Here is a 12,994-nt window from a genome sequence, read left to right as displayed (position 1 = left end):
ATGTAACGGTGAGCTAAGGGAAGAGCCAATAAGAGTTTGAAATAAAGAGCCTATCAGAGGTTAGGATGTGACGAAAAGACCAATCATAAATTGTAATTCTGCCATCCCTCATTTGCATACAGGCCAACCAAATACTAAGATCTTTTGCTTGTGGGCGTATTTTGTGTTCACCTCCTGGTCTTGTTTGGGTTTTGTGATGCCTGAGCCAGCCAAGTCCGCTCCTGCCCCTAAGAAGGGCTCCAAGAAGGCGGTGACCAAGGCGCAGAAGAAGGACGGGAAAAAGCGCAAGCGTAGCCGCAAGGAGAGCTACTCCGTGTACGTATACAAGGTGCTGAAGCAGGTCCACCCGGACACCGGCATCTCGTCCAAAGCCATGGGCATCATGAACTCCTTCGTCAACGACATCTTCGAGCGCATCGCGGGCGAGGCGTCGCGCCTGGCGCATTACAACAAGCGCTCGACCATCACATCCAGGGAGATCCAGACCGCCGTGCGCCTGCTGCTACCCGGGGAGCTGGCCAAGCACGCGGTGTCTGAGGGTACCAAGGCCGTCACCAAGTACACCAGTTCCAAGTAAATTTCGTCATTTGAAACAAAGCAAATAACTCAAGGCTCTTTTAAGAGCCACCCACTTTGTCTCAAAGGATCTGTAACTTTCCAGACTGTATTAAAATGGCTCGGTCAAGCAGTGAGAAAGATTATATACAGCCATCAGGGTTAAGGTTTCTGACCATTGTGGTACGAGGAAAAATGTCTATGCCCCAACCACTAATGCCAAAGAAGCTAATTTTGAGCAGCGATGAGCCTGACCACAAAAGTTTTAATTTGCTACATATTAGCCACGTGTCTTTGCAAACGTCTCTTAAAAGGTAGGATGTCAGTTATTCTAAGCTGGCTATTTTTAAGAAGCAGGAAAATCTCTTAATACTTAGAAAAGTTAGTGTTTCCTAAAGACGTTTACATTTATAAAGTAAATAATCCAAATGTAAGCGTTTCCCTTGCTTTACCGGGAAGAAAATGTCCAAATAGAATCTGCTTTTTATGGAAAAGGACACTACTTAAATCTGCATTAACAATCTTACCAATGTTTACATTGCTTTTCCTGGTGACCTCTGAAAACAACTGACTACCCACTCCCATCATGTTTTTTTTTAATCTGAAGATGGTATTTTAAGGTAGTGGCTCAGGCATTTTGTAGTCTTCTCAGTTCTACTGGGGATCTCCAGTGTACAGAGGAGGTAATACAAATTAGGTGTTTCTGTTTGTCTTTCCCTGTTAATATATCTTGTATCAATTAGACCAACCAAAGAATATGGAAAGAAAGAAGGGAAAATTTTTTCTCCCTATATCTCACACAGACTTTTGTGAACATTAAATGTTACTACATTTTGTAATGGTGCTTGTGAAGGAAATTCCCTAAAGCCTACATATAATTAAAGCATTCATTTCTCACTTTCCAAGGTTAATTGTAAATACACTTTAAAACAGTGTATGCTGGAAAACAAATAAGTATATTTAAGAAATTAGATAAGCATGGTTTAAGGAGAAATCCCCCAGCGTATTCAGCCTCTTTGAACGCTAAATTTGGACATGGTACTTAAACCCTTCGTGAGCATTTCCTTACCTCTAAAATGGGAATAATAATTAAGAACTACTATGTGACATGGCTGGGGTGATCAATAAAAGAGCCCTTAGGGTGGTGCTGGCACAAAGAGAGTTCTCTAAAATATTAGCTGTTGCTAAAGCGGCTAGTTGAAGTTCCAGGATGTTCCCCTCAGGTCTGCCCACTTTAGAATCTCAGAATCCTGAGGCCTTGAACAAGGCAGTGGGCTGGAAAGACTACTAGCATTTAACACCAATTAGGACTCCTTGTCTGGCACTGCGAACAATACAAACCGCTTCTAACAGGCCTGCCCCTGTTGAAAAAACAATTCTGTTCCCTGAACTGTTTTGAGGACAACTTAGTGCCTGTGACTCTAAGTCTTCCCTTTCTTTGATGGCCAGTTCAAGCAAGATATGTGTCATTTTCCAGGGATTATCTCGTGCCTCACTAGGATTAGAGGTATGTTTTTAATAGTCAGATGTGTTGGGTTCCAAGGCCATAGGCAAACTACTCACCTCCATTTGCCTCTCAAACTTGGTCTCTTTTTTCTCCACACCCCCTTGGCCTCCCTCTTCCCACCAGATAACTTCCTTGCTACCTCCAGGCTTTGCTACTTAGTCCTCCTTCCATTTGGAACTTCACTTTCTCAATCTTTTTTCCCCAATCATCACTTACAAGTAAAGCCTTCTGGTGGTGCTGGTTTAATTACTACATCATGTCTGACTCTTGTGACCCCATGGACTGTATCCCACCACGATCGTCTGTCCACAGGATTTCCCAGACAAGAATACTGGAGTAGGTTGCCATTTCCTTCTCCAGGGGATCTTCCTGACCCAGGGATCAAACCCACGTATTCTGAATTAGAGTCAGATTTTTTCCCCAAATCTTCCTATGTCATTTAAACTACCATCTCCTTCCTCTACTCTATAAAGTTTTTCCCAGCTTCAGTTTTGTTCATAGCACTATCTAACAAACTGTTTTACCTGTTTTGTCTGTGCCTCTTCCAACAAAATATAAGCTCCATGAATTTAGAAATACTGTTTTGTTCACCGTTGTTTACTGCTATAATTCCATAGCATCGAACAGTGCCTGGTACATGCCATGTGCTCAATTTTGTTTGTTAAATTAACATAATCGTGTGAATTTATCTCCTCAAATCAGTGCCTTAGCTCCAATAACATCTGATTCTTTTCATATTTAAACACCAGAGCCCATATCTTTAAAAGAGATGACATTCCAAATGACTCCATTGATTTCTGGATTTCAAAGTATCACCCTACAAACTACTTGCCGGCCATAAGGAAGAGAAATCGGATTTTACGAAGAAACTATTAATAATTATCCTAAACCAATGACTGACCTAGAACCTACATAATCCCCTTAACAAGTGACCCTGATGTACAACAGTATTTACATACAATGATCTGTAACCTGTTCCTTGACAAGAAAATTAATGTTATTTTAGTCAAATCTAGGGAAAATCACTTCTACTTTGTAGGTCATACAGGGTACAGAAATCAAGGAAAATAACCCCATCAGGAAACAAGCCAAACCAGGAGGACATTCTATAGGCCAGGTCTACATCAAATCAATGTCAAAAACTAAGTGAGATCCAGGAAATCTGGAGAAAACGTGTATCAATGCATTAAGAGACCTGAGACAGAACAAAAGGGAAGATTGGATCTTCCTCTGAACAAACCAGATCTCTAAGACATTTAAGGTATAACAGGGATTTGTTCATGTGCACCGACTATTAGGTATTTAGTTAGGCAGTGAGTATACCGGTAACTTTTTAAAACAAACAAAAACAGTGCATACTTCCTTTGAGGTAAAAAAAATCCTGATGTCTGTATAGTACTTTTTTAAATGTTTATTTAATCTTAAGCCTAAGTGCCATTTATGTTGCTCATTTAAAAACATACTGCCTGTCGACTTTTTAAATTTTTCAAACAGGAATTCAGACTATAGTGTCCTCTATACCTAATACATGGTAGCTCTCCGGGTGGGTCCATTTTAATCGTTCCCCCAATGTATGGGTACAAGTTTTAGTCAGCAGAGCACAGCAGCAGCGCCACACGCCAGCCGAGGCCAGGAGCGCGCCCCCGCTGAGGAGAAGACCCGCCCTACTCGTGAATTCGCCTTTGTTCCGAGTCGCGCTTCCCGCCGCGGGCGCGGGCTTTCTTTGTTCCTCTGCCTCGCCGCCATCTTGAGCACAGGGCACCGCCGGGGGAGAGCCAAACATTGCTACATCGCGGTGAGTGTAAGCCGACTTCTCTGTAATACTCAAGTGCTGCGGATACTCGATTCCAAATTCGAAATATCCCAGAATTAAGCTAATCTTTCTGGGGTAGACAGGGTCTCATAAAACTTAAACGCGCCGAAGTTATTTTTTAAACCAGTGACCCTCCACTTCTCTAAAACTTTCTGTGTGCGTACGTACACAGTCACGTCTGACTCTGCAATCCTACCCACGGTATTATCTTGGCAAAAATACTGGGGTGGGTTATCATGCCATCCTCCAGTGTTAAGTTCCGAGAGGTTGGCTTTGTTTAGCGCAAACTGAGCATGAGAGATGTGCCTTAGAAAACAAGAGAAACAGCAAGAAGTGCTAGCCAGCTCTTTCATCGAAATATGTGGGCGGCCCTGAAAAGGGCCTTTGGTGGAAATATTAGGAACGCCGAGAAACGGCAGCTTAACCGCCAAAGCCGTAGAGGGTGCGGCCCTGGCGTTTCAGCGCGTAGACCACATCCATGGCGGTGACAGTTTTGCGCTTGGCATGCTCGGTGTAGGTGACCGCATCACGGATCACATTTTCCAGGAACACCTTCAACACCCCGCGGGTCTCCTCATAGATGAGGCCAGAAATACGCTTAACTCCTCCACGCCGGGCCAGACGACGGATGGCGGGCTTAGTAATACCCTGGATGTTATCGCGAAGAACCTTACGGTGACGCTTTGCGCCACCTTTTCCAAGGCCCTTCCCGCCCTTGCCGCGTCCAGACATGGTAAAGCTGCCAAGAGAACTTCCAAAACAGCAGCGACAAAGCCCAGGCAATTCCTTTATATGAGCGGATTCCGGACCGAAGTGAGAACTGAAAGCGCTTTCGCGGGCACATTCATTTAGCTTGCCAGCCCGCCCCTCCCCTCGTGACCCAGTTCTGGGTGACGTCACGACAACTTAGTCCCCGCCCACCGAGCGGGCCCTCAGCTGACGATTCTCCGGTGGGTCCTCCCTCCCTAAGCAGGAATTTTCGAATGCAATTTAAAACTGGGTCAGACTACAATTTAAAACTGGGTCAGACTAAAGAAATTAACATTTACTAATTTTCTTTTGCTGCTTAGGATGCTTTGGGACGGTTGCACTGGAGCCATGGCCCACATGACCGGAACTGCTGTAACTTTCGTTGGAAATGAGGGCCCGGCTTTACCTCCACGTTTACGGGGCCTTCAGCACTGCTGCTCCGTCCCGGTAACAAAATCCCTTCAAATCGAAACCCCTCTCCAGAGGAGTTTAAAAGCTTCAAGACCTCGCCTTTTCCATCACCAAGCCAAGGGAAATCTAACCAAAAGATTTTTTTCACAAAAGGCAAATACATGGTTGCTTAGCGATTCTCCGGTAGAAATCTCGCCAGCCGCGGGAACCAAAGTTCCTTTCACGTCTTATTTTCGTTTTCTTCTTTGATTATTAAAACTTGTGATTCTGATTTAATTAACCGTTCCTCCTTCTGCGCCCAGTAACTTAACTCCGTATTAATGTTTACTTTTCTACTTGTTTTCTCTGATTCTGGTAGCGACATTAATCCAAACTGTTGGCATCTTGTAGCCAAAGTATTGAAATAAATAACCCTCCCCGACCCCGCCCTTACAGTTTTCTAAAGTTAGAGGCGTGCTTCCTAGTACAGTTAAGGGTATTATTAGTAACGTGTTTGGGTTGTAAAGCAGAGTGGCGCAGCGGAAGCGTGCTGGGCCCATAACCCAGAGGTCGATGGATCGAAACCATCCTCTGCTAGTTTCAGCTTTTTCTGAACTACTAGAAAATACCCTGAAAATAAATGTGAAAACCGTTTCCGTGATTTCTTGTGTTTGCCAAAGTAACCATGTTATTGTCTCCAGTTTTCATGACAGCGTTCATTGTCTTGTGATGCTGTGAAAGTGCTGAATTAAGAGAGCAGGAGTGGAAGCCCAGATCTAGTTATGCTTCCTTCTACTCATAATTCAGAAAGCACTGTTTGTAAGAAATTGAGGCCATGTAGTTAAAGTGACAAACTAAAAATCTCCTGGGCCATGCCTGCGCAGATTCTTTGCAACTACTAGAGTTTTAATCTTTGGAGTAAATAAGTAACAGTTTGAGACTGCAGAGTTTGGTGACCTTAATTGTACGCTGACCTGAGAAGACCACTTCGGCCGCTACTGTAAATGTGTCTCTACCCTCTACCTTCCTTTTCAACCTCTAACAGAACTATTCTCTATGCTTATTTTTAAAATATATGTGTGGACTGTTTTATATATTTTTCCTCTCTCAGAAAGTATTCCTATTCAGATATTTATGTTACATACTGTACTAGGACCTAAGAACACTCATTAAGTAGCCTACAGCGTAGACATGCTTTTAAAACAATATGTAACTATGTATAGTACACGTATGTACAGTACAGATATTTCTTTAAAAGAGTGTACACTAAGTGCAACGGGGGAAAGGGAAAATGATGTTTCCAGTAGCCCTATGACCACCCAGTAGTTGGTGATTCGCTGAAAGGATTCACATGAATCAAGATATATCCAAGGTTAAGATTTATTACAGCAAAGAAAAAAGTGTAGACACAAAAAGGAAAAGATATACACAAGCAAGTACTAGAGAAGCCTTCCTTGTCCTCCATCTTCAAGGATGACACGGTCTCTCTTGCTTGAGTGGAAAAGTCATGAAAAGAAAGACACCAGTCATGCTCAAAAACCATTTTGGCTGAATTTCCAGGCCAATAATTTTCTCATAGATAAGATAGTCTCCAACAAGGCTGTGTGTATATATGTATGTATGTATGTATATATATATATGCAACGTTTTGGCATCCTTTATGTGCCATATACTCCCTGCATGGAGTACCCAAGACCGAAATAATCATCAGTTCTTATCTTTCACAAGATGGTACTCCTTGGCCCCAAATAACCCCTGTAATCTCGAATTTCCATTTTTCTAAAGACAGGGCGCGGGTGGCGCGGGGACCATTTGCCTTTTTGCCATTATGCAGCTTTCACGATTCAGGAGGAGACAGAAAATTTAAGTGTCTCAGGAGCCACATTCCCTAGGAGACCACGTGGCCTAACGGATAAGGCGTCTGACTTCGGATCAGAAGATTGAGGGTTCGAATCCCTTCGTGGTTAGTTTTGACTTTCCTGTAATAGAATTTAATAGCCATATCTCCTGGATAGGCAATCGAAAACCCTGTGTTTACTGTGTCTCGAACCATTTTCTTTCTGCCCTATTTTTAAGAGATTATTCTCAAAAGCCTTCGGAGAACCAGAGTGAAGAGTGGCTGGAAACCAAAACACTAACAAAGCTTCCAGTAATTTGGGGGCCCTCACGTTCTCCCTAAATTTGGATTTGAGCTCCTGAGTTTCATCTTCACAGACTCAGCTTGTCCTTGAAAAGGAAATTCCGATGTGTAAGTGGAGCTCTCTCCAACTGAGCCCCCAGTTGGTAGCACAGGGGGGAAACCTGTTGCCTCTCCTTTCCCATGACTTCGTCCAAAGCCACAACCTCTTCTCTGTTAGTCCTCAGTTCTGGCTGCTGGAATCTGTCACTGGTTTCCACTCTTCTCCTGTCTTTTCCATCTGAACTTCTTTTTTTTTCCTTTGGTTTTATTGCCATCAAAAGGATGAGAACAGCTTTTATTCAAACCGAAATTACAGAACAAAATATTAAGGTCATTAAAAGAGCTGGACTGTTTGCAAAGTGTATGCAAATAGGAAGGCAGAGAAGATAACCACACAAAATATACAAAAACTTTTTTCTGTACCTAAATAACTGAATTTAATAATAAGTTAGGATGAAGAAAACTTAATTTCCAATGTTGAGTTCTTAGTGAAACATATGATGTTCCCAGATTCAAGTCATATGGAGGCTTAGCTCTTTTCTACTAAACATACTCCTCTTTCTCTGTTTTTTGGAAACAATAGAAGAGATTAGCACATTTAAAATTATCTTTTGCGTGGGACTCTTTTCGACCCTATGGACTGTAGCCCACCAGGTTCCTCTGTCCATGGGATTCTCCAGGCAAAAATACTATGGGTTGCCATCTTCCCAACCCAGGGAGGCAGCCTGTGTCTCCCTCTGTTACATTGCACCAGGTGAGCGGGGGTTTCTTACCCACTGAGAAGCCCCAAATAATCCTTTAATGTATATTAAAAGAAGTGACAAATACCCTAGGTATATTCTGCCTGGACAAAGTTTTTTTTTCTCCCATGTCAATATCATGCACACACATATACATACACACATATATAGTATCCTGTTATTTCAGGATTATCTGTTGAATGTTTACAGTGTGCAAAGTTGAGGAGACAAGGATCTAAAAGGGTGGTACCCCTACAACCTTATTTTCAAACAAGGTAACATAGGGATGGAGAGGCAAGAGGGTTAAGACTGACTGCTCAGATATCCAATATCTGTGATTATTTATTCGAGAAAATTCAAAGATATAAAAAAAAATACCAATTCCTCAAGACTCCACTTTGGCCTCCAATCTGAATCACGGTTTCCTCGGTTTTTATTTTCCAAATAAAATGGGTTATAGTTTGTGAGCCGTCTTTGAACCACATGTACCACATAAGCCATATCTTATAAAATTCAAAAACAGATTTTACTGCAAAATTTGTACTTCATAGGTCTCATTCCTCACGAGCCTTTGGAAGATCTGCTGACCTATGACCAGTGTACTTTAGAAGAATTTTCCAAGTTTCAAAAATGATAATCCCAGTCACTGGATTTGAGCACGTTCAGTTCAGTTCAGTCACTCAGTCATGTCTGACTCTGCGACCCCATGAATCGCAGCGCGCTAGGCCTCCCTGTCCATCACCAACTCCCAGAGTTCACTCAGACTCATGTCCATCGAGTCAGTGATGCCATCAGCCATCTCATCCTCTGTTGTCCCCTTCTCCTCCTGCCCCCAGTCCCTCCCAGCATCAGAGTCTTTTCCAATGAGTCAACTCTTCACATGAGGTGGCCAAAGTATTGGAGTTTCAGCTATAGCATCATTCCTTCCAAAGAAATCCCAGGGCTGATCTCCTTCAGAATGGACTGGTTGGATCTCCTTGCAGTCCAAGGGACTCTGAAGAGTCTTAGAAAGACCTTATCATCTCCTGATCTAAAAGACCTTGGTTCCCAAGAACCTTAGTAAAAAAAAAAAAAAAAAAAGTATGATTTTTTTTTTTTTTTAAACAAGCAATTTGTCTGGTCTCTACCTCGGTTTTCTCATCCGTAAAAGAGACAGGTGATGGGAGGGAGGATTTTCCAAAAGATCATCTTTATGGTCCCTTCAAATTTTGTTATTCCACACCATGTGCTCAGCCCTTTGCTATAGTTTGCCTGTAAGGTGAAAGAAAAGATGGGGAACAGATGAGATTTTATGGGATTTTGGGCTAAAATTAAGATATAAGTGGCAGAAGATGATCAAAGAAGGAAGGAAACAGAGCCTGGAACTCCTGAAAAGATCTTTGACTAAATTCATTCATACAAAACACAAAGAGGAGAATGATGCTTTCATTTGAGAATTCACAGAAAAGGTACATTTGATGTGCCTCTTGCAAAAAGATTTTGCCACCAAGGAGTAAGTGACTTTACAGGCAGAAGTGACTGCATGAGCAAAAGCAGAGCATGTGAACAGTTTCTGCTCCTGAAAGCAGGGACCAGGATTCAGATAAAGCTAGAGTCTGACGAAGAGATTGGGGGCCACCGCAGGGCGGGTAGGGAGTGATGAGGTGTAAGGAGAGAGTGCCTTGGACCTGGAAACGTGCTGCCTGGGATTTAAAAGGCAAATATATATACAAAAACTGCCGAGACAAGGAACCATGGCTGGAGAGCGGTTGGGACCCGTGGTTCTCAGCCCATCAGAATCACCTGTGGTGCCTGCAACCACAGAAACGTCACCCTCAGGTTTACTGATTCAGCTGTGTGAAGGTGTGGCGGAAACGAGGACATTTTGAGAAAACTCCCTGGGAGTGTGTAATTTGCTTCACTGTTTGGAACGCAGGCAGGAAGGAGGCGGCCAGCGGGTTGGGCAGGGTGTTAACAGACAACGGAACTCAAAAGGCCCGGAATCAGTTTTTGACTCCGGTGGAGAAGCAGTAGAATCAGTGAGCACACCTGAGCCTGAGCAAAGGCAGCAGTTTCTTAACTCTCTCATCCACGCGACGGATTTCCTAATCTCTCTATAAAAGGGGTTAAAAACATGCGTTATTGATAGTGAAAGTTACACAGTTCGTCCGTAACGGTTTTATACCTTGTTCACAGGGCACTAAAACCTCACTCCCACACTACAGCGGGAGAGGACAGGACGACGAGGATGGGATTCGAACCCACGCGTGCAGAGCACAATGGATTAGCAGTCCATCGCCTTAACCACTCGGCCACCTCGTCACCTGCATGACTCTCTTCCGATAAAATTATATTTCTCTACACAACAGAGTTCTATTTGTGAAATTACATTATTATTATTTTTTTAACTTATGAGGAAAATGTCTTTTCTCCCTATAAATGGCCCTCTTGCTTTGATAAAGGAAAAAAAAATAAAAGACCACACTCCAAGCACTAAAGAAGAGTGTGAAGGATCCTCAAAAGGCTTAAACTAGGTCTATTTTATGATCCAACAATCCCAGTTTTAGTTATTTATCCAAAAGAAATGAAAACAGAATATCAAAAATATATCTGCACTCCTATGTTTATTACAACACTGTTTACAATAGTCAAGATATGGGAAAAAATTGTCAGGAAATGAATAAAGAAAATGCAGGGTGTGTGTGTGTGTGTGTGTGTAATGGAATGTTATTCAGCCACAAGAAAGAAGGAAACTCTGCCATTCAAGACAACATGGACCTTGAGGGTGTTATGCTAAGTGAGATAAGACATATAAAGAAAGACAAATACTGTATGATATCACTCATAATATGTAAGAATACGTTACCTTACATGGTAAAAGAGATTTTGCAGATATGATTAAGTTGAGGATTTCAAGATGGAAGAGTATCCTGGATTATCCAAGTGGACCCAAAGGAGGATCAGATTCAATAGTAGGAAATGTGAATGCAGAACCAAGAAGCAATGCATGGAAGAGGCCATTAAAATTGAAAAAAGCCAGGAAATATTCTTGAAGTCTCTTGAAATATTCTTCATTGAAGTCTCCAGAAGAAACATAGCCATTCTGAAACCTTGATTTTAGACTTCTGAACTCCAAAACTGTAAGAAAGTAAATTTGTCTTGTTTTAAGTAACTAAATTTGTGGTCAATTACTACAGCAGCAATAGGAAATTAATACAGAGGTTCTAAAGCACTTCCATGACTGGGGCTTAATAAGCAGGAAGAACTTTGCAGAACTTTTTCTAGAATGCAAGAGGCACACATTTGTGGGGACTCTTATTTTGCTGTCATTGAGAGTACTGGAGGATACATGCTCAAACTGTGGTGAGAAAGTCAACAGAAGGAATTTAGAGTCCCACTGACAGCTGATATTGTTGTACTCAGAGACCAGAGGGTTAACCACTTTACCATGGGACCTTGATATAAGTAACCTTCACAGGAAGATTTGTATCCTGGTCAGTTGATCTTTCAAAGGCTTCAGCATAGATTCAGTGGGAACATTAAGAGACAGTGGAGACTTTACACTGTCCTGTAAAGAGACAGTGGAGACTCTCAGATGACCGATAGCTTAGAATCTTATTCTATGTTTTGGACATTTTCTGGTCTGTGTGCAGAGTTTTGCAGCCTACAGAGCATTTGCCTGAGCTCCGAAGGAGAAAAGGATCACAGGTGGGGCCTGTCTTCTGGGACTGCTATAAAGGCCTCTGATATATGAACTCTTAATCACTCAAGTAGGTAGTTCACTTACAGATCTGACCCACTTCATAGGAGTCCCAGAAGAAAGTAAGGGAGAATGCTTCTCCGGAGGATGCCTGAGTGGGAAGGTTATGCCCGGAAACCGATGTGTACATTATCAATTTGAGGCAAACCGAGAGAAAATTGGCTGGTCACCAAAACTAATGAAGGTCCCACCGAGATTTGAACTCGGATCGCTGGATTCAAAGTCCAGAGTGCTAACCATTACACCATGGGGCCACTACAACCTACTCTCTCCTGGAAGATTTCTGAATATTCATTGAAGAGCCTGTGCTCTTCAGGACTTCGAGAACTATAATTTTTTATCTTAAAAATATATATAAAGAATCAGTTGTATCCCAGTCAGCAAAGGATCCGAGTGAAATACAACGACCAAGGCTCACAGGCACTACGAATTTCTCAGGACCCAGTTCATATTAAAAACTGATGGAACTCGGACCCAGAACTGAGGTCAGGGGTATAAAACGCGAATAGTCAAGCAGACAGCAATCTAAATTACTAGAATCTGAGGGGATTCTGTAGTCCAGAGAAGGAAATGGAGAAGACAACAGATGGGAAATCTCAGATGAATAGATGAAGAAAGTTGTTCGGCAGAACATTGCCTCCTTGCTGACGGGGATGGGGTGTCTAGTCGCGCAAGTGCTTAGATGTCTGGCCTCCTGGAGATACCACAGTGATTGAAGAGACGGGGAGGGAAGGCACCAAAAGTCAGGTCCCACCGAGATTTGAACTCGGATCGCTGGATTCAAAGTCCAGAGTGCTAACCATTACACCATGGGGCCACCGTATGCTCTTTAAGGCGAGCAGTTAGAAACGTGGCTGCAGTGTGTCATATGCACTTTATTCTGATGATTTCGGTCTTGTATGAATGAAGGCCTCATTATCAGTGCTCCACAATGCGAAAAGCGTACAGCTCACTTTGCTTCCAGTTATTCTCAGAGTCCACGTAGGGTTTGAGTATCTGCCTTCCTTGCAAAATCAAAACTGCACTTAACTGAATTTCTGACCTGGGCCATGAATGTCTATATATGGTGTCTACACTTAAAAATTCCATAGGACACGTGTGAATATAGAAGAAGAAAAACGTTCAAGATAAGATAGGAAATTATTGGTAATTTTGAGATTAAGGAAAAACTTTGGAGTATTTTTACAAACTTCTTTTTGCTTATCCGCAATTCCAAATGGATCAATTGCAAGTTTAATACAAGTTGAATTTTTGTTATATTCATTCTTATTTCTGTCGTATATACCGTGTGCGTATGTCTTAGAAAGAGTTTTAGCAAGCG

General features: G+C 42.4%; 2 protein-coding genes, 2 long non-coding RNA genes and 5 other non-coding genes across 9 annotated transcripts in view; 4 read left to right on the top strand and 5 right to left on the bottom strand.

The window, feature by feature from the left end:
- The first annotated feature begins 149 nt into the window (after window positions 1-149).
- On the top strand, window positions 150-628 carry LOC109577387 (histone H2B type 1-C/E/F/G/I). Its single transcript, XM_019986305.2, has one exon. It carries the CDS (start codon window positions 197-199, stop codon window positions 575-577), a length of 381 nt encoding a protein of 126 aa, XP_019841864.1. The 5' UTR covers window positions 150-196; the 3' UTR covers window positions 578-628.
- A 2,521-nt stretch (window positions 629-3,149) lies between these two features.
- LOC109577389 (uncharacterized) lies at window positions 3,150-5,312 on the top strand. Its single transcript, XR_002183537.2, has 2 exons — window positions 3,150-3,857; window positions 4,946-5,312. It is a non-coding gene; the product is annotated as an uncharacterized lncRNA (long non-coding RNA).
- Window positions 4,238-4,664, bottom strand: LOC139179011 (histone H4). The gene has a single exon (XM_070778290.1). The coding sequence runs from the start codon at window positions 4,605-4,607 to the stop codon at window positions 4,296-4,298; it is 312 nt and encodes a 103-aa protein (XP_070634391.1). The 5' UTR covers window positions 4,608-4,664; the 3' UTR covers window positions 4,238-4,295.
- A 228-nt stretch (window positions 5,313-5,540) lies between the features above and the next one.
- On the top strand, window positions 5,541-5,612 carry TRNAM-CAU (transfer RNA methionine (anticodon CAU)). The gene has a single exon. It is a non-coding gene; the product is annotated as a tRNA-Met (tRNA).
- Window positions 5,613-6,909: 1,297 nt separating this feature from the next.
- TRNAR-UCG (transfer RNA arginine (anticodon UCG)) lies at window positions 6,910-6,982 on the top strand. Its single transcript has one exon. It is a non-coding gene; the product is annotated as a tRNA-Arg (tRNA).
- A 3,108-nt stretch (window positions 6,983-10,090) lies between these two features.
- LOC139179010 (uncharacterized) overlaps window positions 10,091-12,994 on the bottom strand; it is a 37,401-nt gene continuing 34,497 nt past the window's right edge. Inside the window, exon 3 of the long non-coding RNA XR_011563446.1 lies at window positions 10,091-12,994. This exon is cut by the window's right edge and continues 25,751 nt beyond it. This is a non-coding gene — a long non-coding RNA (uncharacterized lncRNA).
- TRNAS-GCU (transfer RNA serine (anticodon GCU)) lies at window positions 10,154-10,235 on the bottom strand. Its single transcript has one exon. It is a non-coding gene; the product is annotated as a tRNA-Ser (tRNA).
- Window positions 11,856-11,927, bottom strand: TRNAQ-UUG (transfer RNA glutamine (anticodon UUG)). The gene has a single exon. It is a non-coding gene; the product is annotated as a tRNA-Gln (tRNA).
- On the bottom strand, window positions 12,419-12,490 carry TRNAQ-UUG (transfer RNA glutamine (anticodon UUG)). Its single transcript has one exon. It is a non-coding gene; the product is annotated as a tRNA-Gln (tRNA).

Source organism: Bos indicus, chromosome 23 (genome assembly GCF_029378745.1).
Source record: "Bos indicus isolate NIAB-ARS_2022 breed Sahiwal x Tharparkar chromosome 23, NIAB-ARS_B.indTharparkar_mat_pri_1.0, whole genome shotgun sequence".
NCBI lineage: Eukaryota > Metazoa > Chordata > Mammalia > Artiodactyla > Bovidae > Bos > Bos indicus.
This window is presented reverse-complemented; position numbering and strand designations above follow the sequence as displayed.

What these genes read in the sequence shown, in the direction of transcription:
- LOC109577387 (XM_019986305.2), top strand. Translation starts at nt 197, where the DNA reads ATGCCTGAGCCAGCCAAGTCCGCTCCTGCCCCTAAGAAGGGCTCCAAG.
- LOC139179011 (XM_070778290.1), bottom strand. Translation starts at nt 4,607, where the DNA reads ATGTCTGGACGCGGCAAGGGCGGGAAGGGCCTTGGAAAAGGTGGCGCA.